This window comes from Mastomys coucha, unplaced genomic scaffold, assembly GCF_008632895.1.
Source record: "Mastomys coucha isolate ucsf_1 unplaced genomic scaffold, UCSF_Mcou_1 pScaffold13, whole genome shotgun sequence".
NCBI lineage: Eukaryota > Metazoa > Chordata > Mammalia > Rodentia > Muridae > Mastomys > Mastomys coucha.
The window spans coordinates 2,973,943-2,999,556 of record NW_022196895.1 but is presented as its reverse complement, the minus strand read 5'-3'; the positions used below and the strand labels follow the sequence as shown (position 1 = coordinate 2,999,556).

The 25,614-nt window shown below is 39.9% G+C and overlaps 1 protein-coding gene and 1 long non-coding RNA gene across 3 annotated transcripts in view; one reads left to right on the top strand and one right to left on the bottom strand.

The window, feature by feature from the left end:
* Positions 1 to 5,041: 5,041 nt before the first annotated feature.
* On the bottom strand, positions 5,042 to 6,348 carry LOC116086815. The gene is made up of 2 exons (XR_004117150.1): positions 5,738 to 6,348; positions 5,042 to 5,243 (listed from the first exon to the last, which is right to left on the bottom strand). It is a non-coding gene; the product is annotated as an uncharacterized LOC116086815 (long non-coding RNA).
* The window catches only part of Kif5b (kinesin family member 5B), a 39,998-nt gene continuing 20,722 nt past the window's right edge, over positions 6,339 to 25,614 (top strand). For both annotated transcript variants that reach the window (XM_031364917.1, XM_031364916.1), the window contains exons 1-11: positions 6,339 to 6,857; positions 12,851 to 12,938; positions 19,118 to 19,191; positions 19,831 to 19,935; positions 20,382 to 20,430; positions 21,014 to 21,069; positions 21,153 to 21,240; positions 21,396 to 21,520; positions 23,121 to 23,225; positions 23,495 to 23,640; positions 24,297 to 24,445. In XM_031364917.1, coding sequence (XP_031220777.1) covers positions 6,732 to 6,857; positions 12,851 to 12,938; positions 19,118 to 19,191; positions 19,831 to 19,935; positions 20,382 to 20,430; positions 21,014 to 21,069; positions 21,153 to 21,240; positions 21,396 to 21,520; positions 23,121 to 23,225; positions 23,495 to 23,640; positions 24,297 to 24,445 — 1,111 coding nt within the window. In that variant the 5' untranslated portion in view covers positions 6,339 to 6,731. The remainder of the gene's footprint in view (positions 6,858 to 12,850; positions 12,939 to 19,117; positions 19,192 to 19,830; positions 19,936 to 20,381; positions 20,431 to 21,013; positions 21,070 to 21,152; positions 21,241 to 21,395; positions 21,521 to 23,120; positions 23,226 to 23,494; positions 23,641 to 24,296; positions 24,446 to 25,614) is intronic.

Genomic DNA, 25,614 nt, shown 5'->3' with positions numbered 1-25,614 from the left:
ACCTCTCAGAGGCAAGGGGGAAGGGGGCTGGGGAGAAGGAGGAGCACCTCTCAGAGGCAAGGGGGAAGAGTAACGGGATGAAGTACTGCATGGTAGGGACCGGGAGGAGGGACAATGGCTGGAATGTAAATAAATAAAATAATTAATAAAAATAAATAAATAAAAGACATTTTGGGCTAGAAAGATGGCTCAGCAGTTAAAACCACTGACTGCTCTTTCAGAGGTCTGGAGTTTAATTCTCAACAATCATATGGTGGCTCACGACCATATGTAATGGAATCTGATTCCTTCTTCTGGTATACATGAAGACAGAGCACTTATATAAATAAGAGAAATAAGTATTTTAAAAAGCCATTTCATATGAAATATAAAACACATATTCCTTAACCACTGTGCCATCTCTCCAGCCCCTTCTAAAACACATATTCTTAGTACTGTGGGCTGGAGAGATGGCTCAGCGTTGAGAGCACTCACTGCTCTTCCAGAGGTCCTGAGTTCATTCCTAGTTAACCACATGGTGACTCAAACAATCATCAGTAATGGAACCTAATGCCTTTTCTGGTGTGTCTGAAGACAGCTACAGTGTATTCATATACATAAAATAAATAAATCTTTAAAAAAAAAGAGTAGTGCCATTCCATACAGTTTGTTATGATAGATCCTCCCGAACTTTTTATGCATGGGTGTATTGACTGCATGTATGTCCATGCACCATGTGCATGCAGTGCCTGAGGAGGCCAGAAGAGGGAGCACGATCCCCTGGAACAAGAGTTGCAGATGGGTGTGAGCCTCCATGTTGGTGACAGGAATCAAACCTGGGTCCTCTGGCGGAACTCCAGGTCTCTTAACCACTAAGCCATCTTTCCAGCCCCCCTTCAAACTTTTAAATTTATAATTACTCTAGAATACAGTCCAATTTAAGTGGATTCATTACATAAAATTACATTTTGCAAACTTATTTCTGAAAGATAAAATTTAAGCTTGAAGTTGCAGGAGCAACTTGAAACAATAACTGACTTATTGTATTTCATGATTTTATGGGACAGGAATTTTAGCAGGCCTCATCTGGTTGACTTTCCTGCTGTGAGAGTGCCAATTGAGATTACTTACAATTGAGATCTCTTACTTACTGAGATTACTTACAACATAATGGATAATGTTGGTCTGCATGTCCAAAATGGCTTCCTTAGCAACTCTGATCCCTAGGTAGGAATGGCTGGAGGGCTGAGATCATCTGAGACTACTGCCTGGAGTGTCCACACATGACCTTGCTAGTATTGTGCTTGATGTGCCAGTCAGAACAAAAGGAGTATTCCAAAAGATCGAAGTTGATACTGCAAGCTGTCTTTACTATGAGTTTAAGATACAACGAAGTTGCCAGGTGGTGGTGGCGCACGCCTTTAATCCCAGCACTTGGGAGGCAGAGGCAGGCGGATTTCTGAGTTTGAGGCCAGCCTGGTCTATAGAGTGAGTTCCAGGTTAGCCAAAGCTACACAGAGAAACCCTGTCTCGAAAAAATCAAAAAAAAAAAAAAGATACAACGAAGTGTTACACTTCTTCCATGTTCAGTAAGAGTCAAGGGGCAAGCTTAGATCCTAGTAAAGAATCACACAAAGATGAGAATTCCTGGAGGCCTGATTCATTGGAGGGCCATTACTGAAGACTAACTTAACCATTATAGATAAAGATATCATTCATGTTTTCCTTAAGATGTTATGTTGAAGTCACAAACTCAAAGAAATTTATTATTTCACTAAAAATACTGTATTATGGGGAGTGGAGGAAGCCCTGGGTGAATGTGAGTTTCTAAAAAGGACATCCAAGCTCCAGACCCATAGAAATTTGCAAAGCTTCTCCTGGGTCAGGCTCAGGGACCTGGCAAAGGGTTCCTTTGGTGCCCGTGCCCGTGCCAAGGCTGACAGAGTTTACAGAGAGCGGCTTCCTCCCTGACTGAGCCAGCAAACCCCTCCTTCTCCTGCTGTACCAATGAGGGCACTGTCAGAGAGCACAGCGGAACCACTCTCAGCTTGTCTGTCTGTATGTCTGTCCTTTCTTCATTCCCTAGTCATCCTAGGCAGGTCTCTAGGACCAAGCCATTCTTGGTCTTCGAAATTGTATAATTGCTGGGTTTATATATAAGGCAAATTGGGATTACAAAGTTTTTTAAATCAATCTTTTGGGGAGTGGACAGATAGCTCAGTGACTCGAAGCATTTGCTACTGTTCCAGAGGATCCCAGTTTGGTCCCAGGACTCATGTCAAGTGGCTGACAACCATCTGTAACTGCAGCTCCAGGGGATCCTATGCCCTCAACTGGCTTTGTAGGCACCTGTATACAAAGCACACACTCATACACATATACACAAATAAAAAAATAGAATTAAAAAATCAATCTTTTGTTTCTTTATTAAAGTTGTGATGGTCTGTATATGCTTGGCCCAGGGAGAGGCACTATTAGAAGGTGTGGCCCTGTTCGAGTTGGTGTGGCCTTTGGGGAATAGGTGTGGCACTACGGTGTGGGCTTTAAGGCCCCATCCTAGCGTTCAGATGAAGATGCAGAACTCTCAGCTCCTCCTGCACCATGCCTGCCTGGTCAATGCCATGCTCCTGCCTTAATGATAATGAGCATGGCCCCAATTAAATGTTGTCCTTTTAAGAGTTGCCTTGGTCATGGTGTCTCTTCACAAACAAGTTTTGTTTACAAAACCCTAACTAAGAAGTATTCCATAGGAACTTATTATCATAATTGTTTATTATCACAAAAGGTTGAGAAAGATCTTGTCTCCTACATACCCTTTTCTCCTTTGTGGTTCTATGATGACAGGATGTGGTGCTTCCTTACCAGGCATGCACAGCAGGTCTGGAAGCAGAGGCTCTTGCAGGACATTTCTCTTTATGGCATTTGTTTTCATGAGGCCTGAGCTTCCAAAATCTGCTATGCAGGAAGAAACAGCAAGGCGTGCTGTCTAGTCTTGTATCAACTAAACACAATTAGAGGTATCTGAAAGGATAAACTTTAATTGAGAAAATGCACCCATAAGATCCTGTTGTAAAAGCCAGGCAGTGGTGGTGCATGCCTTTAATCTCAGCACTTGGGAGTCTGAGGCCAGCCTAGTGAGTTCCAGGACAGCCAGGGCTACACAGAGAAACCCTGTCTTGAAAAACCAAAATAATAATAATAATAATAATAATAATAGAAGATCCTGTTGTAAGCCATTTTCTTAATTAGTGATTCATGGGGAGGGTTCAGCCCATCGTAGGTGGTGCCATCCTTGGGCCTATGGTCCTAGGTTCTATGAGAAAGCAGGCTGAACAAGCCATGGGAAGCAAGCCAGTACGCAGCACTCCTCTACGGCCTCTGTAACAGCTCCTGCCTCCAGGATCCTGCCCTGTTTGAGTTCCTGTCCTGCTTTCCTTTGAGGTGAACACCAACATGTTAGTGTAAACCAAATAAACCCTTTCCTCCCCAATTTGCTTCATAGTCATGGTGTTTCATTGCAGCAATAGAAACCCTAAGACACAAAGGTTGAAAGGCCAGAGGCAGTGTTGGGTCTTTTGCTCAGAGCAGTACCCCAGAGGGTCCCTCCCAGGCTCATTCATCTTCCTTCTTTGTTCCCATCCCTATGAAGCCTTCTGAGTTACCTCTTAGGAATGCTCCTCTGTTTTTCCCTAAAAACATCCAGTTATCTCAGTAAGAACCAGAGTTCAGTTCACATGGGCTCCTTCTCAACTGCAGTAGCTTATGGCTGACAAAACTCTGCTTAGCACTGTCTTACCTTTCATAGACGCTAACAGCCAAAGAAACCAATAAGGCTCTTAGCTTTATTGTTGGCTTTCTTTTTATTTTGTTTATAGTTTTTGTTTGTTTTGTTTGTTTGTTTGAGATAGGGTATCTATCTATCTCAAGTGGCCTGGAACTCATTATGCACAACATTATGAACTCAAAATCCTTCTATCTCAGCCTCCCAAGTTCTGGATTACAAAAGGGTACACATTTGTCTCCTTTTTCCTTAAGGTAAGTTAAGAAAAAATAAGGAAGAAGAAGGAGGTGGCAAAAGAGGAAGAAGAGAAGGAGCAGGAAGAAAGGAAGAGAGGGAAGGAGGAAAGGAAGAAGAGGGGCAGGTGGAAAGGAAGAGAAGGAGCAGGAGGAAAGGAAGAGGAAGAGCAGGAGGAAAGGAAGAGGAGGAGCAGGAGGAAAGGAAGAGGAGGAGCAGGAGGAAAGGAAGAGGAAGAGCAGGAGGAAAGGAAGAGGAGGAGCAGGAGGAAAGGAAGAGGAGGAGCAGGAGGAAAGGAAGAGGAGGAGCAGGAGGAAAGGAAGAGGAGGAGCAGGAGGAAAGGAAGAGGAGGAGCAGGAGGAAAGGAAGAGGAGGAGCAGGAGGAAAGGAAGAGGAGAGGGCTATGACAGAAGCTGGCTACTGGCAGGAGCCAGGTACTGGAGAATTTGGAAAGTAAATGAAAAACCTACTTTTCAGAAGGAGAACTAGATCCTTTTGAAATTAGAGATAAAGATGACAAGGTATAGATAGTGATGAAGAAATCAGATGAAGAATAATAAAACTGAAGAGGCAGCAAAGTAAAAACCCTCAGTATCCTGACAGAGTATAGACATAGAGCAGATACAAACAGAGCAGGAAAAGCTCTTTCTCTCAAGGATAGCTATGTTCAAAAAGCATCATGGCCAATCCCTCTTTACACTGACTCTCTACTTCTCAATGAAAAATTTTGTTCTCTAAAATCATGGACTACCCGAAACTGTAGTTCCAAAAATCAGCAAAAAGAACACCTTCCACTCTTTTCTGAAGGATAGAAAGAGCAAAGCAGCCTTCAATTCAAAAGAAAGTGAAGAGTTCAGGGGAAAAAAAAAAAAGAGTCTTCCCAGGACACATTGCACATAGGTGCTTTGTCATCAAGGACATGGTACCTTGGCCCACTGATACCCAGACCTGATGATCGTACCTTTGTTCAAAGCTCCGCCTTGCCTGGAGCCTCTCGGAACACTGGGTCATTTAAACTGTATCCAAATTCCACACTTCCTAGGTCTGGGATAATGCCTACTTTTCTTTATTTCTAAGATTCTCCACAGCTCCCCTGCAATTGCGCTCACTCTTCTCCTCCATTGCAGAAGGCCAATCAAGCTGGATCTATTAAACTCTGGATTTGTTTCTGGAGGTGCTAGAATGTTCCAGCAAGCTCAGGGGTCAGTGGAGTTGTCCATAGTTCCACCATTCATTTACTCAGCAAAGTCTGGAAACCAGAAGAAAGGTTTCTTATCATCATTGAAGTTTTCCCATGCAGCACCTCAGAGCCATTTCCACATAGAGTTTTTGTGGTATTTATCTTCTGAAAAGGGAATGCTAAGTCATTTGTTTTTGATGTGCAAGGGGTAGTTGAAGACAGGGCCTCCTGCTTTTTAAGCAAGCACACTACCAGAGTTCCAACTCTAGCCCCAGGAATGGTTATCTTAAATATGTAACCCACATGTATTAATCTAGGTCAATGGTCTTTAACCTTCCTAATGTTGCAAACCATTGTTAGTATGAATAGTAATATAAAAATCTGATATGCGATTCCCAAAGAGGTTGAGACCCACAGGTTGTGAGCAGGCGATGTAGACCTTTAAAGACACTCTTAAGTTTCTGGTGCTGCAACACCATTCCATCATCATTTGATGTTGCAGCTAAGTGGAGTTTCCCATTGGCGGGGAAGTAGGACCTCAGATTTGGGATACTGTGGCTCACCAGCGTGATGTCCAGCCCTTGGCAGCTAAAGGTGACAAGTGAGGGGAGGTTCTTCTTCCATTCCATCCAGCTGTTCCTTTATTACTTGAAAGAGGCTTCCTTCCCCTTTCTTTGTTATGGCTGGAAAAAAGCTCGCGCCTTCAGGGCGGGGTGGGTCACTGCTGCATCCCGGCCATGCCCCACCCTTAATTCAAATCTCCCCGGTTTTGGCAAAGCAATCTAAAACAGAAACAAAGCAAAACGCGAGGTTGCATCAGTAATCTTTCTTTTTTTTTTTTCTCTAAGGCCAAATTGAAAACACGCTTCTTTTCAGGGATATAGTCTTATACTAAATTGAACACCACCATTAAGTGGTTAAAACAAACTTCTCGAAAGAAAAAGAGAAGTAAACCTTCCTGTGCTCTGAGGAATGAATTCTGCAGCGGCCTTGGCCGTACTCAACTTGCTGGAAAACTCAAATCTCAAGCCCTAAACCTGCAGCTGAGGTGGAGCCAGCCAAAGTCTGCGGCCCGGCGCGGGCTAGGATTGGCTGCTGGGCGTCGCCCCGCGCCTGCGCAGTGCTCCTCCCGCCCGCCCAGCTTGCCGCCGGGCTGGGCACTAAGGCCTTTGGAGGGTGCGAGCGTAAGCTGGCCGGGAAGCCAGCGCGGTGCCGGGACCGGATAGTGGGCCGAGCCGTAGGCCTCGGCTGTCCTTTCCAGAAGGAAAAAAAGGAGCCGCTCGCCAGTCCCCGCAGCCTGTGGAGGCCGGTGAGGGGGACGCCGAGGAGCACTGAGCCTCTGTGGGCGCCGCCGCCATGGCCGCCATGATGGAGCGGAAGTGAGCTTCGGGCGCAGGCTGCCGGCGAGAGCGCTTCGGTCTCGCTGCCCGGGGCGCGCGGCCCTGCGGAGCCCGGACCTTCCGGTCCTCGCGACCCCTGCCTCTTGGCTCCCCTTGCTTACCCCAAGACTGAGCGGCTTGGAGTGTCGCCCGGCCTGCGGTCCCGGTGGCCAGAAAGATGGCGGACCCGGCGGAGTGCAATATCAAAGTGATGTGTCGCTTCAGACCTCTCAACGAATCTGAAGTGAACCGCGGCGACAAGTACGTCGCCAAGTTCCAGGGAGAAGACACGGTGATGATCGCGGTGAGTGGCCCCGGTTCCCACGTCACGTGGGGTCGGGCAGGGCGGTGAGTTCTGGGACGTGGCTGTTGTCAGAGCCCAGAGGGAGCAGGGGGTGCTCGCTTTCCCGAGCCGGGTTTGCGGGTTCAGACGACCAAGGAGGAGTGATCAGTGTTCAGGCGACTCCGTGAAGGTTCGAGGATCACCCCCCCATCCCAGTGCGAAGCTTGGCAGCTGGGAGGTGTCTTGTTTCTCAGCCTGGACACTCCCCCACCTGGGGCTCTGGAGGCCACGTCCCAGGAGCTAGTTTATTGCTCGTTCATTCGTGTGTCTGTGTATGTCTGTAACAGTATGCTTGTTTCTTAAATGTTCTTCCTCTCGACTTTTCATGTTAACAGTAATAAGTGGGGAATTGGAGCCCGTAAAAAGAACTAGTGGCTTCTCTTTGAAATTAGACTTACTATCTCTAATGTCATAAGTGGATTTAGATTGGGCCAAATAAGTGTCAGAAAGATCTAGAATTTCATTCTTTGCCGTGTTTTAACATTGTAGGAAAGATAGCTATAACCGAGACATAGTCTTGTAAAGCCCTTATGGGGAGGGGGAGCCGCCGTTACTAGATTCATGTAAGAGACAGTCTATCTTGAAGGAAATTGATCATTGTAATCCGAGAGGTAGTAAATACTCATTTGTAGTATACAATGTAACTGAGCCGATTGATTATTATTAGAAAAACCTGAAAGGATATTTTATGTCTAGCATTGCAGGTTCTCTGAAAACTGCATTCTGAGTTCAGGCTTAAAAGTGACTGAATAAGATTGCCTCGGTATACAGAACAGCGAGCTAAACTAACAAGTAAACTCATCATTAGTGATGATGCCATGGGCATTGTTATTAGGATTCAATTGTTAATGTCAGTTTTTATTCGAAATTGTTTGTTCTTGAGTGGTAATCTATATTTAGTATATTGTTTGAGCTACTTAATTTAGAAATAGGGCAGAGAGGTCGCAGGAGACTGACCATTGATGATTGAAAGCACTGGCCTAAAGATAGTACTAAAGTTCTCTAGTGGGTGTGTTAACGTGAAGGTTTCCAAAGTTCAGTTTTGGGAAATTGAATGTGTTAGTACCACATCCTCTTGGTAGGATTTTGGCAGAGAAAAAAGAAAAATATCGGATCACTAACACCAACTACTGCTGTGTGAAGACTATCAGGCCAGTTCTTTGTTCATAAGTCCTCAAGATGTTCTTGCTAGAAAAGACATCACAGTGAAGAAGGGAGGTTAACTGAGCCTAGGAACCCTGTTCTTTCCTGTACAGAGGCTAGAGTGGAAGGAAGTGTGTTGTGCCTCCAGTTCATAGCAGGTTTCAACTCCAGTGTTACTTCCCAAACGTGGGGCTACTTATTCCTTCTCATCTATGATTATTCAGCTTTAGCAGTGATTTATACAATAAAGATGTATTTCATTTTGCCACTTGTAGGTCTTAATTCTCTGAGTTTTGGGGCTTGTTTAAAAAAAATTGTAAATATTGCTAAGATTTGTTTTTCTTGGAATGCCAAGATTTTAGATTTACAAAATGTATTAAGTTGTGGTGGCTTACATACTTGTAATCATAGCACTTGTGAGCCTGAGACAAGAAAATTGTGGCCATAATACATGAAACAAAAGATAGCCACCACTACAGAAAACACATTTATTTTAGGTCCTTCCCTTTGGGAAAAATTGTCATAATTTCTGTTTCAAAGTTTCTGTAAGTAATACAAGTAAGTTTAAGCGAGAATAGAAACTTAGAGTAGATGATGAATAAAAGTATAGGGGAAGTACACTATAAAACCAAAGGAAACATTGAGAACACTAAAAAGATTTAATATACCTCATTCCCTATTTTAGTAATTGATTTCTTACATGTACTACCCATATTTATATGCTTGGGTCTTTGTGTTCAATTTTTAGTGAATTGTATTCTAAAAGCCTATTTGGGAATTTATAAGGGGATTTAAGGAATGAAATGAAAGTCTCTATGCCCAAGAACCAGATTGAAAAAATTGTAAAACATGAGTTATTTTATTCATTTTATTGGATCCAAAACATGATACGTTAGAAATTGTTTAGGAGAGAATTTGCAGCAGCATAACATGTAAAATTGGATTGCTTTAAATATGATATTTAGGTATTTTATTCATCCTAAATGATGTTTATAATGTCAACTGAACGGTAATCATAATTACTGTTCAGATAGAAAATAATTAAGAATTCTGCTTTTCTTTAAAGTTTAGCCTTTAATATTTTGTCCAAAATTTTTCCTGTTACCCTCAGAATCAATTTTAATATAACATGGCATTATATTAAATTCTGGCGTTCTGGTAAGCAGGCCTTTTGATCTTGCAGTGTTGTGCACGATTTGAGTAGCTTTTAGTCTTATTTGTGATATAAATGCTTGGTAAAGTGCCATAAATGCTATCACACTGAGTGAAACAAATTATTCCCTGAAAATCTTTAAACAATACAAAATAGCCTATTTCAGTTAGAGCTACAGAACTCGGAGAGAGAGATAGCAAGTAAAAATGAATATCTGTGTTCCGCTGAGCTTGCTGAACGGAAGAACCTCAAAGCAAAAAAGTTCATAGAAGTATTTCTGCATCAACGTGTGCAGGGTTAAATGTCTTCTAATCATAGTTCCTTATAAGGTATATTGTTCAGCCTGCAGAACCTAAGCCAGCCTGCTATAATTCATTGACATTAGAAGGGAATTAAAACTAATTAGATTATCTTTTCCATTTCCTTGCCTCAAGCAAAACACAACTTGCACTTACAAGTCAGTACTAGCTTGATATTAAACCTTGATTAATTGAAAAAGAATGCCTCATCCTCGGTGTCTAAGGAATCCAGTGTACACCGCAGTCTGAAGGACCACCATTCAGAACGCCTCATCCTCGGTGTCTAAGGAACCCAGTGCACAATGCAGTCTGAAGGACCACCATTCAGAATGCCTCATCCTCCGTGTCTAAGGAATCCAGTGCACAATGCAGTCTGAAGGACCACCATTCAGAATGCCTGTCAGTAGCATAGCCCTGCCTCATGACCAAATTTGGTTTGATCTGTACAGTCTCACATGGCAGTCATTCAAGAAGTCTGGGATGTCATGTACTTTAGTTAAACTCATTCGTTGTATTTATCTCTTGAAGGCTAAGTCAGATAGATATAGATGCATCTTGTGACTTAGAGTTTGTAAAATAGAGTAATTTTGAAAATACACAGAATTGTAGGTTGTGTAATGTGTATTTCAAGTCAAAACATGAATTGAAAAAAATTTAAGACCTGATATGTAGGTTTTCTTTGCTTAATTTATTTAAAAGATTGAGATGTATCTTAATTATGAATTTTTCATTCTCAAGGTCTTGATTTCTTCTTAGGAAGCCAGGTTCAGTTAGTAACTTCAGGCAGTTATCTTTAGTGACAACATTTGACTTACATAGTAAAATTAATGATTTATTTTTATTGGGATATGTGTGAGTATGAATGTATAAGCATGTGTGCATCCAGGTAACCATGGAGGCCAGGAGAGGGCATTGGATTCCCAGGAGGTAGAATTACAAGCTAATGTGAATGCCTGGCATGGATGTTAGGAACAGAACTCAGGTCCTCCAGACAAATGGGAGGAGTTCTTAACTCCTGAGCCATCCTTCCAGTCCCAATTAATACCTTAGAACTGCAATCCAAAAAGAATGCTTTGTCAAATAAGTAAAATAACAAATTGTCTTTTTAAAAACTTGCAGTCTTTAGGATTGAATGTTAATGTATCAGTAGCATGTTAGCAAAGGGATGCTTTGAGAATAATCAAAATCGATGCTATTTGAAATTGATGCCCAAATGAAGTCATCCTTGCTATGCTTCCAGTTGCTGAGGGAAAACAACTGGGGCTTAAATAAATTAAAGGTTATTTTTCCTCATACCATAGAAATCTTAGAAATGGGCTCACATTGCTGTGCCTCCAAGACCCTGCCTGTTACAGTCTGCCAGGGTTAGTGGCTCACTTTTGTTAAGTTTGCAAGGTGGATGCTACAGCTATAGATTTTATTCCATGAATAAGAAAGTGATTCCTTTATCAGTAAAGTAAGAACTCTGAGGCCTGCTAGCAGACAATCGCTTTATGAGATGCAGAACTGGGTCATATGACCACCAGCAGGGGGACTAGACTAGTGGAAGTAGCAGGGAAAGACAAGACTTGGATACGTAGCCCAGAAAACAGTTTCTTAAACTTTCCCCTCTTGCCTAAGAAGTAGTAATCATGGTCTTATGCTGCTTACAGTATATGAGTATATAAAACCATTTTAAGACATTTCTTTGTAATGTCACTTACTAAAGATGAACACGATTTTACATACCAGTGAGGTGGATGTTCTTGTTTCCTTTTAAATAGGAATTAAGTTTTAGTAGAATATTTGATACAGAATATCTTCAGTAGTTGGAAAGTATTGACTACTCCAAGTTGTCCTCAATGTGTGTGCAGTATAAGCACACACACAAATGTAATTTAATTCTTTAATTAAAAAGATCAGAATATAACGTGTATACCTCAAGGAAAGGTGGCTGTGAATTGACAATACATAGTAACAAAGGTGAGATTAGTACCGGGGTTATGGGTCAGTAGCAGAGCATTGACTTCAAAGGTCAGGTTGGAAAAGAATTCAAAGCAATCAAGTAGAGCAGAATTGTCAATGAGTCTTAATTAAGGTGAGTTGAACATTGGTAGGAACGGTATAAGTATTTAGATGAGCCCTCTAAAGACAAGAAAAAGAGGAACACAAGGTCTAAGTATGAATCTGCCTGCTCCCTAGTTTTTCTTTTTCCTAAAGGAACAAGTTGGATCTCCAAATATACAGCAGTCATGACTCTAGGGAAAACATGATTTTAACATCATGGAGTGCTTACTAGGCACCTGAGTACCAGGGGTTGAATTTGTGTCATCAGGCTTGGCAGGCCCCTTTACCCAATGAGTCATCTGGATGGCCCCATATTCTTCATTTAAAAAAATAAACAAATATTAACAAATACCTACAAAATAGCATGCCCTTTTCACTGTATTGACACTTGCATTTGATCCCTGCTCCTGACACTTCAGACTTGACTTCTGTTTTTGAATATAAGCTTCTTTTGACTTCAGGCTCTGTAAGCATCTCATTATCGATGCCTACACTACTTCCTCACGTCAACCCCAACTGGCTTCATGGCTAATACTGAAAAGAGGGCCAGTGAGTCAGGCACTTTTTCTAAGGACTGTCTTGACATTCTTGTGCTGCCTCTAGTGTGCTGCTTCAGTGTGTCAGTTAAGCTGTGGTCACTTAATTGTGCCACGTGTATCTCACTGTTAATTTAAGCTCCACTAAAACAGAATCTGTCTTGGTCGTCGTGGCATCTGCATTCCATAAATATTTGTTAAATGAAAGGATGAAAAGCTGAATGAGATTATTGAAAGAGGACTGGATTTTAATTGATGGAAGTTCTATTTTAATTTTGTCATTAACAACAGTTTTTATGCCTGTCAAATTCTATTTTTCTTATTTGCAAAGTAATATTAGTATTGAAAATGGACACCAGTCCTGGTGGCGAAGGCCTGACATCCAGGCTACTTTGAAGTTGGAGCCAATAGAATCTCATGTTCAGGGCCAACTTGGACAATTTAATGAAACCCTGTCTCAAGACAAAAATGCTTTTAAAGAAGCTTGAGGAAGGCTGAGGCTAGAACTAGAGTAGCGTTGTATGGATAGCACGTGGGGCAACGGGTAGAGAAAGAGAGCTGTACCTCAGTCCTTCTCAGAGAGACCCCGAGGTGCACTGAGAACAAAACCAGATGGAGCTGGTTTTCTAAGGTCTCTTACCTTCAAGATAATGCAGGTCTCTTACCTGCATTCATAGCAGGAATACTATTTTTAAAGGTGCCGAGGCTACAGTGTCTTTGAATTTAAAAATGTCCACTCACTGTGATTTACATAACACTTTTGTTTTCATTTTTTAGTCTAAGCCTTATGCCTTTGATCGTGTGTTCCAGTCAAGCACATCTCAAGAGCAAGTATACAACGACTGTGCAAAAAAGATTGTTAAAGGTAAATATGTATAACTTGTCAAACTCAATTTACTTATTGCCCTAGCAATTAGTAAAATTTGGTTTGTGATCTTTCCACTTTATACAACATTGCTTGTTTTTTGTTTTAAAGATTTGTTTAATTTATATGAGTACACTATAGCTGTCTTCAGACATACACCAGGAGAGGGTATCGGATCCTATTACAGATGGTTGTGAGCCACCGTGTTGTTGCTGGGAATTGAACTTGGGACCTCTGGAAGAGCAATTGGTGCTCTTAACCACTGAGCCACCTCTCCAGCCCCCTGCTTTTTATTTTTAATGCCTGCTTTCACCTACATTAATTAGAAAGTTAAAGTAACAAAAATCTAAATAGAATTAGTAAACATATTATACTTTTCAGTTACCGTGATCTCATACATTGTACCTACTGGGGACTGCTACAGGGATTATGTTACAAGCATATTTTTGAAAAGTGATTTCATGGGAGAATTCCCAAGGTACTATTGTAGAAATGGAACAGTATGAGAATGAAGTGGCTAGATAAATTTTTAAAAATTAGAAAATTAGTCTCTTTTCTTTTTTCTATTCCATTGTTCCTTCCTCAGAGGCTTAACTTACAGCCATTATAGAAATTCTGATGGAACTTATTAGGGATTGCCAAGGATAAAAATAAAAAAATAAGTAGCACCTACAAGAGTATTTTTTAGTTTTATATTTTCTAAAACCTTAGAACTCTAAAAGCAGAGAGGGTGTTAGACTTTATGTTTACTATATAAATTCCTTTTTATCAAAGGGCTCTTATTAAATAGCTGTTTATGATAATTATATTTATTGACAGTTCTAAAAATGCCTATTAGTTTGAAACAAAAATCTTAGTATTTGCCAGACATATTGGGCTTTAATATAAATATGAATAAGGACAGGCATGATGGCAGAGGTCTTTAAACCCAGGACTTAGAAAGCAGAGGCAGGCCAATCTCTGAGGCAAGGCTAATCTGTTCTAGCTAGTAAGTTTCGGGCCAGCCAAGTGTAGGCAGGGAGTCCCTGTCTCAAAAAACAAAGCAGATGAGTTAGGATTAAGTAGCAGAGGAAGTTGGGTGTGTAGATAAGCAGGTTCATAGATGAGATGGGGAGAACTATAACACTCTTCACATCATCTTCATACCACATACTGAATGTAAGTCATCATGAAGAATGAGGAATGGGAAGGTGATTCCAGAAACAGACATGCAGTAGATGAACTGGGGCATGTGGAAGCATTTCTAGGCAGCATTAAGGGCCCAGTTGAAGTTTAGCTTCCAGAAGAATTGAATTCACTCATTTGGAATTTACCAGGCAAGTACAAAGGAGAATGAAGGGCAAGAGAATTGAGGCTATTGTCCATGTAATGTTTATATTGGTGTACCATAGTGCCTAAAAGGAAGTTACTATGTGAGAGACTATGAAAGACAGTGAAGAAAGATTAATGGGCAAACTGGGTATGCCTGTAATCTCAGCTCTCGGGCGGAAGAGGCAGAAGGATTACCAAAAGTGTAAGGACAGCCTGGGCTACCCTAAGGCGTTCCAGACCAGCCAGGGCTCCCTAAGGCGTTCCAGACCAGCCAGGGCTCCCTAAGGCGTTCCAGACCAGCCAGGGCTCCCTAAGGCGTTCCAGACCAACCAGGGCTCCCTGTTAAGACCCTGCCTCAAAAAAATAAAATAAAATAAAATAAAATAAAACAAACTGATAAAAAAAAGTTAGTAGATAGAGTTTCCAGTAGACAAAAGAAAAACTGGGAGTCCATCAGTCAGGAGTAGAAGATTCTGGAGGTAGTGTGGTTAGTTAATAGGGAAAGGTCAGATCTCATTGTGGGGTTGGCAGTCAGATCAAGTCTGAGTGGGCGGTCACAGTCTCAGGTCATATATTATATGGATATTAAATCCATCAAAAATTAGGAGTGGTGTTGATGAGAGATGGTGAACTGGATGCTAAAATGTTCATAAAATGAGGGAAAATTAATTTGTTATTATATAACTGCAACAGAAAGGAACAGTGGTGTTATAAGCATCAATAATTTTTCTTAATGATTCTATTATATTGCATTCTTTGTGACCCATTTTGTGTGAGTCTATTTATGTGGAGATCAGAAATTGGCCTCATGTATCTTAAGTGCTTTAAAAAGTGTGTCAGTGTGCGTGTGTCCATCTGTCCGTCCCTCTATTCCTGTGTGTTTGTTTGAATGTATGCCATGTGTATACAGGTGTTCATAGAGGCCAGAAGGGATTGTTGGATTCCTTAAAAAAGGAGTTAGATGGAGTTGTGAGCCTCTCCCGTAGTTTACCATTTAGGCTGGGCTGGCTTGCCTCAAGTTCCCCCAGCGCCCCCAGAACTGAGATTGCAGGCACAAGCCACCATGCTTGTAGCAATTACGTTACCCATTGAGCTATCTCCTCACTTCCCCAACCCCACATACATTTTAAGAGTAAGTACAGTTTAAGATTACATTAGCTTTTTGTTTTTCTTGTGCTGAAATAAAGCCCTGTACTCTCCACATGATAGTCAAATGTTCTACCACTGAGCTACATGCTACCTTTTTAAATAATAAAAGATAGATTTAATGAATTCGTGGGCACTTTAAATGGACAAAGCTTTTAGCATGGGCTACAGCCATGTTGATGTGCAAGTTCTATCACACACTGATGGATTTCATTTTGTTCAACTTATGTGTTAGCGTTGTTCTAGTTTTAAGTTTATAGGTATTTTACCAGGAATCTCTGCTGCCCAGGCTAGTCTGAAGCTTATTCACTACTAGCCCAGGCACACCTTAAATTTATACCATCCTGTCTCAGCCTCTCATGTAGCTGGGTTTATAGACCTGTGCCTCCAGATCTGATATACTTTCTGCAGTTGTCTTCCTGTTTCTCATAAAACAAGATTATATTAAAAGGAAAGGAGGCAGGGGGTTAGAAAGATGTTGTGTATACCATTCATAATATTCATTTATAATTCATTCAGCCATAATCACTCAACAGGATTTGAGTTCCTCTTGCCAGGCACTGATACTGTGAGTTAGGAGGCTGATAAGATATATAGTAATCCTCAGTGACAAGTGTGAGGATGGATGCACAGCTGTGAGCACAGAACTGCCCTGAATTTGTAGAGTTGGAGTGAAGGAAGTGCTACTAAAACTTCAAGGACGTCTTACTCAAAAAAGGAGAAGAAAGGCAGTGCCTTCTCGGTAGAGGTGACATCCACCCTTAGGGCATTTCCAAGAGAGCAGTGTTCCACATGTGTGGGAGAGACCATGTATTATGAAATTGTTACATTTGACTTTTTACCAGAGCAGCAAAATGAGGGAAGGATGGTGGGGAAGTGAGATGAGTAAGAGCCAGGTCAGGTCAGACTGTATGTGATTTATGCCCAGTTTTATGTGACTGCACATTTGTATTTTCCAAGATTTTAAACTACATTGTAAGAGATTTAACATCAGTTTTTAACTTAAAAGAAAAAAGAAAATTACTGAATACTACTTAGTGGTATGTATATCCTGATAGTGTGAGGGAGAAAAGTCCTGAAGTGTATGGACGTCTACAGTTTACCTTGAAATGCATTTATAGATATAGAATGAGCAGATGCATGTCTAAAGCAAGCAGTAAAATGATGTCAGTGGCAGTCTTAATCATAGAGTATGCACCATAGAATACATTCTTTCTACACATTACATTGAAAATGTTGGCAGTGAAATTATAAAAAGCAAAGTTGAATAGACTTAAAGATAAGAAAAATGATTACACTCAACCATAAGTCCACCAACCTCGGGTCAAAAGTCTTTGAAAATAAAGTTACGCCATATCAAACATACATATACCCCATGTATACGTGCACGTGATTCGTTATTCCCTCAACAACATAGTGTAACAGCTTTAAAGCACTGGCATAAATTTAGGAGAAAATGAAAAAATGATTTAAGGAAATGACAGAATATACATAAACCCTGTGCAAACATACCATTTTATGGAAGAGACTTGAGTACCCACGCATTTTAGTAGCTTCAGAGGCCCTGAAACCAGTCCCTCTTGCTACTCTTATAACAGATAAAAATGCAATCACATTTACCATATTTGGAATACTTAATCTTAGCATTTTGTTGTCTTTTCCACACCCCAAACAACATAGATAAAAGTGGGTGCTTAATAAATGTCTCAGTATTATATAGTTCACAGCCTCTGAAATTATATAAAACATTAAAAATTACACTTTTAATCTCAGATGTGTTAGATGTATGCATGTATTACCTCACTGTTACACAACCGTATGTAGTCTGGCAAATGTATTATATAGATATCTACCTACAAATATTTACTTAGTATCCAATTGTGAAGTAGCAGGATAATTATTAGATCATATCACAAGAAGATATTTTTACTTTTATTATTTTAATTTTTTTCATTTTATTTTACTTGTTTGGTGTTTTGCCTGCATGTATGACTGTGCAAAACCTGTGTGCCTGGTGCCTGCTGAAGCCAGAAGAGGCATTGGATCCCCCGGAACTAGAGTTACAATTGTGAGCCACCATGTAGGTGCTGGGAGTTGAACCCTACGTCCTGGAAGAGCAGCCTGTACTCTTAACTGCTGAGTCACTTCTCCAGCCCCAGAAAGGACCTTTTTAAAAGATTTATCAAATATCGAATTGTATGCTTTGGCATGTGATTGGTTGAAAGATCTTAAGCAAGGGTATTTGGCATAGACCTATTGAGAATGGTTATATATAAAGTGAATTGGAATGGGTCTGGCCCTGTTGGCCCTGTATCTTTAGAATTGCTAGCATAAGTGTTGCTATCCCATGTATTATAAATGTGACTCAAGAAATTATTTAGGTCCCTTTAAAAATAAAAGGTCTTTAGGAAATGCAGTGTCGCTCAAGGGTGTTTGTCTGCCATCCACTAGGCTCTAGGTATCCCCAGTGCCACTAAATACATAAACTAGCTAGAAAAGAGTGATAACCCAAATAAAAAGGGCACTGAAGGATGGGCCTCAGCACTTGCCTGCCATGCACAAGACCCTTGGTTTAATCCCTGGTATTGCAAGAAAGGGAGAGAGAATATAATAACAACAACAAAAAGGCTTTGAAAGGAAGTTTCAGATATTTGGAGTTTTTTGGTTTTGGGGTTTTTTTGGGGGCGGGGGGTTCGAGACAGGGTTTCTCTATGTAGCCCTGGCTGTCCTGGAACTCACTCTGTAGACCAGGCTGGCCTCCAACTCAGAAATCCGCCTGCCTCTGCCTCCCAAGTGCTGGAATCAAAGGCATGGAAGGGGAGAGCATGAGTCAGGACCCACCACAGCAGGCTGTAATGTCTTCTAAAGATGTACCTTGCCAAACAGCTTATTAAATGGGGACTAAGCATGCAAATCTATGAGCCTATGGGGTGGGGAGAGGCAGTCTTATTCAAACCATGATTGAGTCAGCAATTAATTACACTTGCTTGTAGAGCTAGTTCATACAGGTATATTTTAATTGATAGGGTTTTTGTCTTTTAAGACAATAAAGCTTTAGAATATACGTATAGTGAAATGTTGAGCTTTATGTTGGTAAGTTGATGTTCTTAAGCAGTGAAAATTTTAATGTGTTTGTGTGTTGTGGGCTGGTGCTTACACACTTGTGAGTACAGTTGCCCTTGGAGGCCAGAGCCGTTGGATCTCCTGGAGCTGGTTTGTGGTTGCTGGGAACTGAATTTGGGTCCTGGAAGACCAGGAGCACCCTTAACCACTGAGCCATCTATCTTAGTTATATTTATTATTGTGATGAAACACTGTGACCAAAAGCAACTTGGGGAACAAAGGGTTTCACTCACACTTCCAGATAACAATTAAAAGCAGTGAAGGCAAGAACTCAAGCAGGGCAGGAACCTAGAGGCATATGTTGATGTAAAGGCCATGGAAGAACACTGCTTATCAGCTTGCTTTTCATGTGGTGGTCAGCCAGCTTTCTTATAGAACTCAGGGCCATCAATCTAGAGACGATCTCACCCACAATGGGCTGGGCCTGCCCATATCAATTACTAATTAAGAAAAAAAATATCCTACAGGTTTGCCTACAGCCAGATCATGTGGAGGGATTTTCTTAGTTGAGATTCCCTCCTCTCAGAGACTCTAGCTTGTGTCACGTTGACACAGTAACCAATATCTCATCTTTCTATGCCTTCTTTGTTTTCTCATAGATGTTCTTGAGGGCTATAATGGGACAATATTTGCATACGGACAAACATCATCTGGGAAGACCCACACAATGGAGGTAATGTTTCATAATCTATTCTCAAGTATAGTTTACACTGTAAGTAAGTCATCCACTTACTGATTTCTTGTAGTTAATTCATTGTGCTTAGTTTTTTTTTATCTTTATTGCCTTTTCTCATACAAATAATACACATGTAAGTGCAAGATTCGAGTTAGCTTCTGAGCTTGGTTAGTAAGCTGTACCTGTATTTTATATTACAAAGTCTTACAAATTAGTATAACTATAAAGTATGGAACATTTTAAAATTAAATGGGAGTTTTTCTATTACTCTGTAATGTAAGAAAACTTAGATGGTATTAAAAGTGATTGTCTCCTGGCTATCTGCTACACTTCTGATAAGATTGTCTACAAAATGAGATTTAGATCAGCCAGGGCCACACAGAGAAACCCTGTCACAAAAGGGAAGGAGGGAGAGAGGGAGGGAGGGAGGGAGGGAGGGAGGAACCTAGTTGGTATGTGCTTATACAGTATAACATGTAATAGTTGAAACTTTGAAATTATCTGTAGAGCTATTTCTAAAAGAAAAAAAAACCCAGTCACAATGCTTATCCTATTAATTTTATATTAGTAAAGAGTCACACTTTTTTTGTTTCAGTTTTTCTCTTGAAATTTGTTAACAATTCTTTGTTTATGTAGGGTAAACTTCATGATCCAGAAGGCATGGGAATTATTCCAAGAATAGTGCAAGATATTTTTAATTATATTTACTCCATGGATGAAAATTTGGAATTTCATATTAAGGTAAATTCTTGTGAGAAAGGTTATATTTTATTTAACTTAGGATACTTATTTTCCAAAATAGCTGCTTCTGAAAGTCAAATTTTAAAAGTTGTTACAGGTATATAAGGTTGAAGGATTGTTAGAGTTGATGAACTGATTCTAGTTTATATGCCATTAGATGACTAATGGGGTAAGCTACCTCTGTCCTTAGCTTCTCTCCCTGTAGAAAAGCAGTTTAACTACAGAGCTTCAAGATTCCTGCCACACTTACTGTTCTTGTCCATCATGAGTGCTTGTGACAGAAATGGGCTTTTTTATTATTTAAGCAGCTTAGTGACTCACACTTTCCTCTTAGAATGTGAGTTGTGGCTAGTGTAATGTCCTAGTATAGGTATCTGTCACTTAGACCACATTGTTAACAGAGAGAACAAGCTGTATTAACAGATGGACTTTTCTTTGTGCTTTAGGTTTCATATTTTGAAATATATTTGGATAAGATAAGGGACCTGTTAGATGGTAAGTTAAATTCTTGCTCTTATAATTTCAGTAGTACCTGTTGCTCTTCTAGTATTAGATGTTCTTAGTAACATAGATGAAATTTCATAAAGTGATATGTTATACATAGGATAACTTAATAGTCTATTTTTATTTTTAAAGTCAAGCAACATTTATTAAGTAGTTAAGGATTAGCTCCTTGTAGCTGGGAGGGAACGTGAGCCTGAGATGCCATCATATGTGCACTTCTTAGTGATAATGAGGGCTTTAACTGAAGGCTTGTACAGTTTCAACCCAAAGTGGTAGTCCCAGTTGTTCATGCATTGTCCTTGCCTTGGGCGTAATGGTATTTATAAAATGTGAGTGGTAGAAGTTTGAAATTTCTGGTTTTTTATATTAGTTTCTAGATTATTCTCCTAGTATGTTTGCAATGCTTTGCTTTTTTATAGTAATACATATATATGTATATATGTATGTATAAAATATATATATTAAAAATCCTATTGTTGGGCTGCTAAGGGAACCCTACCACTTATATTAGTTATTTTATAACTGATAATAGAATCTAGGTAGTATTGCTAATGTACCTTTTTTTTTTTTTCAGTTTCAAAAACTAACCTTTCAGTCCATGAAGACAAAAACCGTGTTCCCTATGTAAAGGTACTTAAAAGAATAATGACTATAGAGAACCCTGTAAGAAAGTTTTTAAAGAGTGCTAAGAATACTTTAAAATTACTCCACAGGGGTGCACAGAACGTTTCGTGTGTAGTCCAGATGAAGTTATGGATACCATAGATGAAGGGAAATCCAACAGACACGTAGCAGTTACAAGTAAGTGGGGTATTCATTAGTACTGACCGGGGCATGTCTGTCTACGTCTTAATGCAGTCTTTTAATTTCAAGATATTTCTAGTATAAAGTAATACTTTGGGGAAAATTATTAGTGAAGGAACTGTATTTATACTTGCTTAATAATTTCATTGCAGATATGAATGAACATAGCTCTAGGAGTCACAGTATATTTCTTATTAATGTAAAACAAGAGAATACACAAACGGAACAGAAACTCAGTGGAAAGCTTTATCTGGTTGATTTAGCTGGCAGTGAAAAGGTAAGCCCTCCTTTGGAATTCCAGTAGATGCTTGGGCATTTCCGTAAACCCACCTGCTAATTATTGTGGCATTTGAGGACTTGCGGTACTGGATTTAGCAATCTGAGAATTAATACTGTTGATACCAGTGCTGTATGATAAATGAAGTCAGTAACCTGTTCCCAAGTGACTGTCATGTAGCTGTATTTGATCCAGTCAGTAGGGTATTTGGAATGAGATGTATGTTCTTATTGACAGCTTGTTAGCATATGCCATTATAATTTCATTCTCCATCTCTCTCGTATGTTACCTGTATTCATGGCAAGTTTCTCTGCAGCATTCTGATTTGGTTGTGCTCTTGTCCCTTGATGTCATGGAGATTGTTCTTAGGACCCCTCACACCATGACTATACCAACATCCACAGACGCCCAGGTCACTTATACAGTGATGTAGTATTTGCATAGACCCTACACACATTCTTCTGTATGGAAATACTCTTTAGATAACACCTAATAGAGTGAGACCATATAAATGGATGTTAAACTATAGTGTATAGAGACTATGCCTAGGGACAAACCATATATGTTTAGTACAAATGAAGTTTGTTTTGGAATGTTTCTCAACCTTGGCTAGTTGACTCCATGGGAATAGGAGGATCAACTGTAGTCTATAAAAATTAGAATATTTAAGTGTTTAATATAGACTTCTGTGGCTACTGTGCTATTCTGCTTCTTCTGATTTAGAATGATGTACCTAGTCTTGTTGACCAAATCTTATGCACAGCTTATCTATCAGTTAGTACCACTGTTAATTCTAGAAGCCATTTAGGCAGTGTAATTGGTTTTCAAGTCACAGGTTAGCTTATGTAGTATTAGAACTGTGTCTCTTTTTTTTTTCTTCTCGAGACAGGGTTTCTCTGTGTAGTCCTAGCTGTCCTGGAACTCACTCTGTAGACCAGGATGGCCTCGAACTCAGAAATACTCTTGCCTCTGCCTCCCAAGTGCTGGGATTAAAGGCGTCCACCACCACCACCCAGCATAGAACTGTCTTTATTTTTAGCAAATTATGACATCTATGTTATTGTTTAGGTGAATTTACAGTTCCTCGTTTTATAATGTAGCAAAGAGATAACAATGAAAACTGCAGATTTACATGTAAATTTATTATTGACAAAAGCACACTAGAAATAAAATTTAATATTTTTCCAATCACATTATTGTCTAGCTAGTTCTCTGACCAGGCTATTAGACAGATAGTGAGTATTCAGGGGTTCCTAGTCCTTAGTATCTAGGGATGCCTAGCCCTTCCCCTTTGTAATTTTATTCTACTGTTTATTGGTGACTATTTGGAAAGTTGAAAGAAAATTATCTTAAATTTGTAAGTTTGTAGGGCTGGTGAGATGGCTCTGTGGTTAAGAGCACTGACTGTTCTTCTTGAGGTCCTGAGTTCAAATCTCAGCAACCACATGGTGGCTCACAACCATCTGTAATGAGATCTGATGCCCTCTTCTGGCGTTGTCTGAGGACAGCTACAGTGTACTCACATACATTAAATAAATAAATAAATCTTTAAAAAAAAAAAAACTTGTAAGTTTGTTTTATTGTGGAATGTTACTTATAGGTTAGTAAAACTGGAGCTGAAGGTGCTGTGCTGGATGAAGCTAAGAACATCAACAAGTCACTCTCTGCACTTGGCAACGTCATCTCCGCTTTGGCAGAGGGCAGTGTAAGTACACAAGTCTGTTAGTTCCCTGTTTTATGGCAGGACTTTATAGAGAATATTCTCGTATACAAATGTAAAACTGAATGAGTGTGTTGCTGTCTTCTGAGTTTAGTGTTTGTATATGTATCCTAGTTCCCATCTTGAAATCAAATAGAAAAAAAATAAGTTAGGTAAGCCAGGCTTGGGAGAGCACAGGGTGACCAAGAGTTATACAACAAATACTATTGTCTAAAACCCCACTGGTTTTGTCTTGTTTTTATTTTGGTTTGTAGACCTATGTTCCTTACCGAGATAGTAAAATGACCAGAATTCTTCAAGATTCATTAGGTGGCAACTGTAGAACCACTATTGTCATTTGCTGCTCTCCGTCATCATACAATGAGTCTGAGACAAAGTCAACACTCCTCTTTGGTCAAAGGTTTGTTGCATTAACGTTACTAATGTCAGCTGCTACTCAAATCTAGATGTATTGTAAGAGAGCTAGATCTGTACTTTTGAATCAGGATTTAGGTCGTATAAGTTAGACTTAGCAAGCTTTAACTTTTCATAGACATTAAAATTAATTGAGAAATTTAATTGTTTAATTTCCTTTTGATGAAAGTAAACATCTGAGTCACATGATGAAGTAAAAGCTTTTCAGGTATGTGAGCCTATCTGTGTGAGGCTCACTGACACACTTGAAGTAGTATACATGAAACAGCTGCTGTAGGCAACTCAATAACAACCTTCTCTTAGACCTGCAGTGGTAAGTAACGTATGTTACTGCTTCAACCTTACAAGTGAGGTGGGAAAATTAATGTATTTTCTTAGTTTTGATTTTTTATTTATTTATTTTTATGTTACCAAAGACTGAGTGCTGACAGAAATTTATTTGGGTTGTAAATAGATATTTTTTACTATTCTAAGAAAGAACTAAATAGTCTTGGATAATTTGTTACTTAGCTATATCATATATTAAATATAGATGTCAATTAAAAATACTTTCAGTCATATCCTTTTTATTTTTATTTTTTTTGTAATGATTACTCTTCCTTAATGATGTCATGTCATCTTTTCTGTAATTGCATCACTTAGGGCCAAAACAATTAAGAACACGGTCTGTGTCAACGTAGAATTAACTGCAGAGCAGTGGAAGAAGAAGTATGAGAAAGAAAAGGAGAAAAATAAGACTCTACGGAACACCATTCAGTGGCTAGAAAACGAACTCAACCGTTGGCGTAACGGTAATCACTTAAGCATTGTCATCTAAACTTCTGATTTAGGGCTCTTTTACATACTTGAGATTTTTATATGAATGGTAAATGAAAATAAAGCCTGTTTTCAGCATGTAATGGTCTTCAAATGAAGATCAAAATCTGTCATTAAATTTTTACATTACCTCAAACAATAAGTAAGAGCTGTAGGTGCTACAGTATAGAATAGTAAGGTGCCTAGATTAGGAAGAAGTCAGTTACAGGTAAGTGTGGATGGATTTCAGAGAAGGGGTAAGATCAAGGGAAATTCCAGATGCCCAGGTCTCAGGGACAGAGCTTCATGGTATCAGCCTGCAATGCTAGCTCATGGGAAGCAGACCCACAATGATTTCGTAAATTTGGCCCTGCCTGGCCTTGTATCAAATATAGATATGTGTATGAGTACCTACATACATACACACATGCATATATACATGTATAATGCATGTATACTTACATTTATATATGTACTTATATGTAAAATGTAGATGGGAGTAGATGGTAGCATGTACCTTTAATCCTAGCACTTGTAAGGCAGAGCCTGCTCTACATTCAAGAGCAAGAGTCTACAATTCTAAAAACCAAACAAAAAACTTAGTATCAGAGCAGAAAGAAAAGTTGGTAAGAGCTGTGACATTGCATAAGGATGAGGATTAAAGAAGGATGGTGAAGCGGGACTCATTACCCAGCACCCTTTATGGAAACATTAATTTCAGTAACAGGCGAAAATAGAAACTGATGTGATTTAGTAATAAAGCTTCAATGTCCACATAGGACACTTTCAGATTACTTGTGTCTTCCTCCTCCTTAACCAAAATACAGAGAAAGATAAGAAAATTGGGGTACCTTGGACCCCAAGACTAGGCAGACCCTCTCTGCTCTATACCTCAGCACATGCCTGCAGCCTCAGGCTTTCAGCCCACTAAGTGCACTCTTGTCTCCATCATCAGCAGTCCCAGGATTTGCACAGCACTCAGCAGTAGGCCAGCCTCAGTGCTGCACCACTGCAGAAGTCCTAAGCTTCAGAACTATTCTATCAGGCAGCTCTACACGGGCTTACTATTGATAAGCTTTCCTGAACAAACAAAATCTGCAAAGACTAGAATAAGGAGGTAGTTGATATCAAAGATATGGTAAGGATCATTCAGGGAAACATGGCA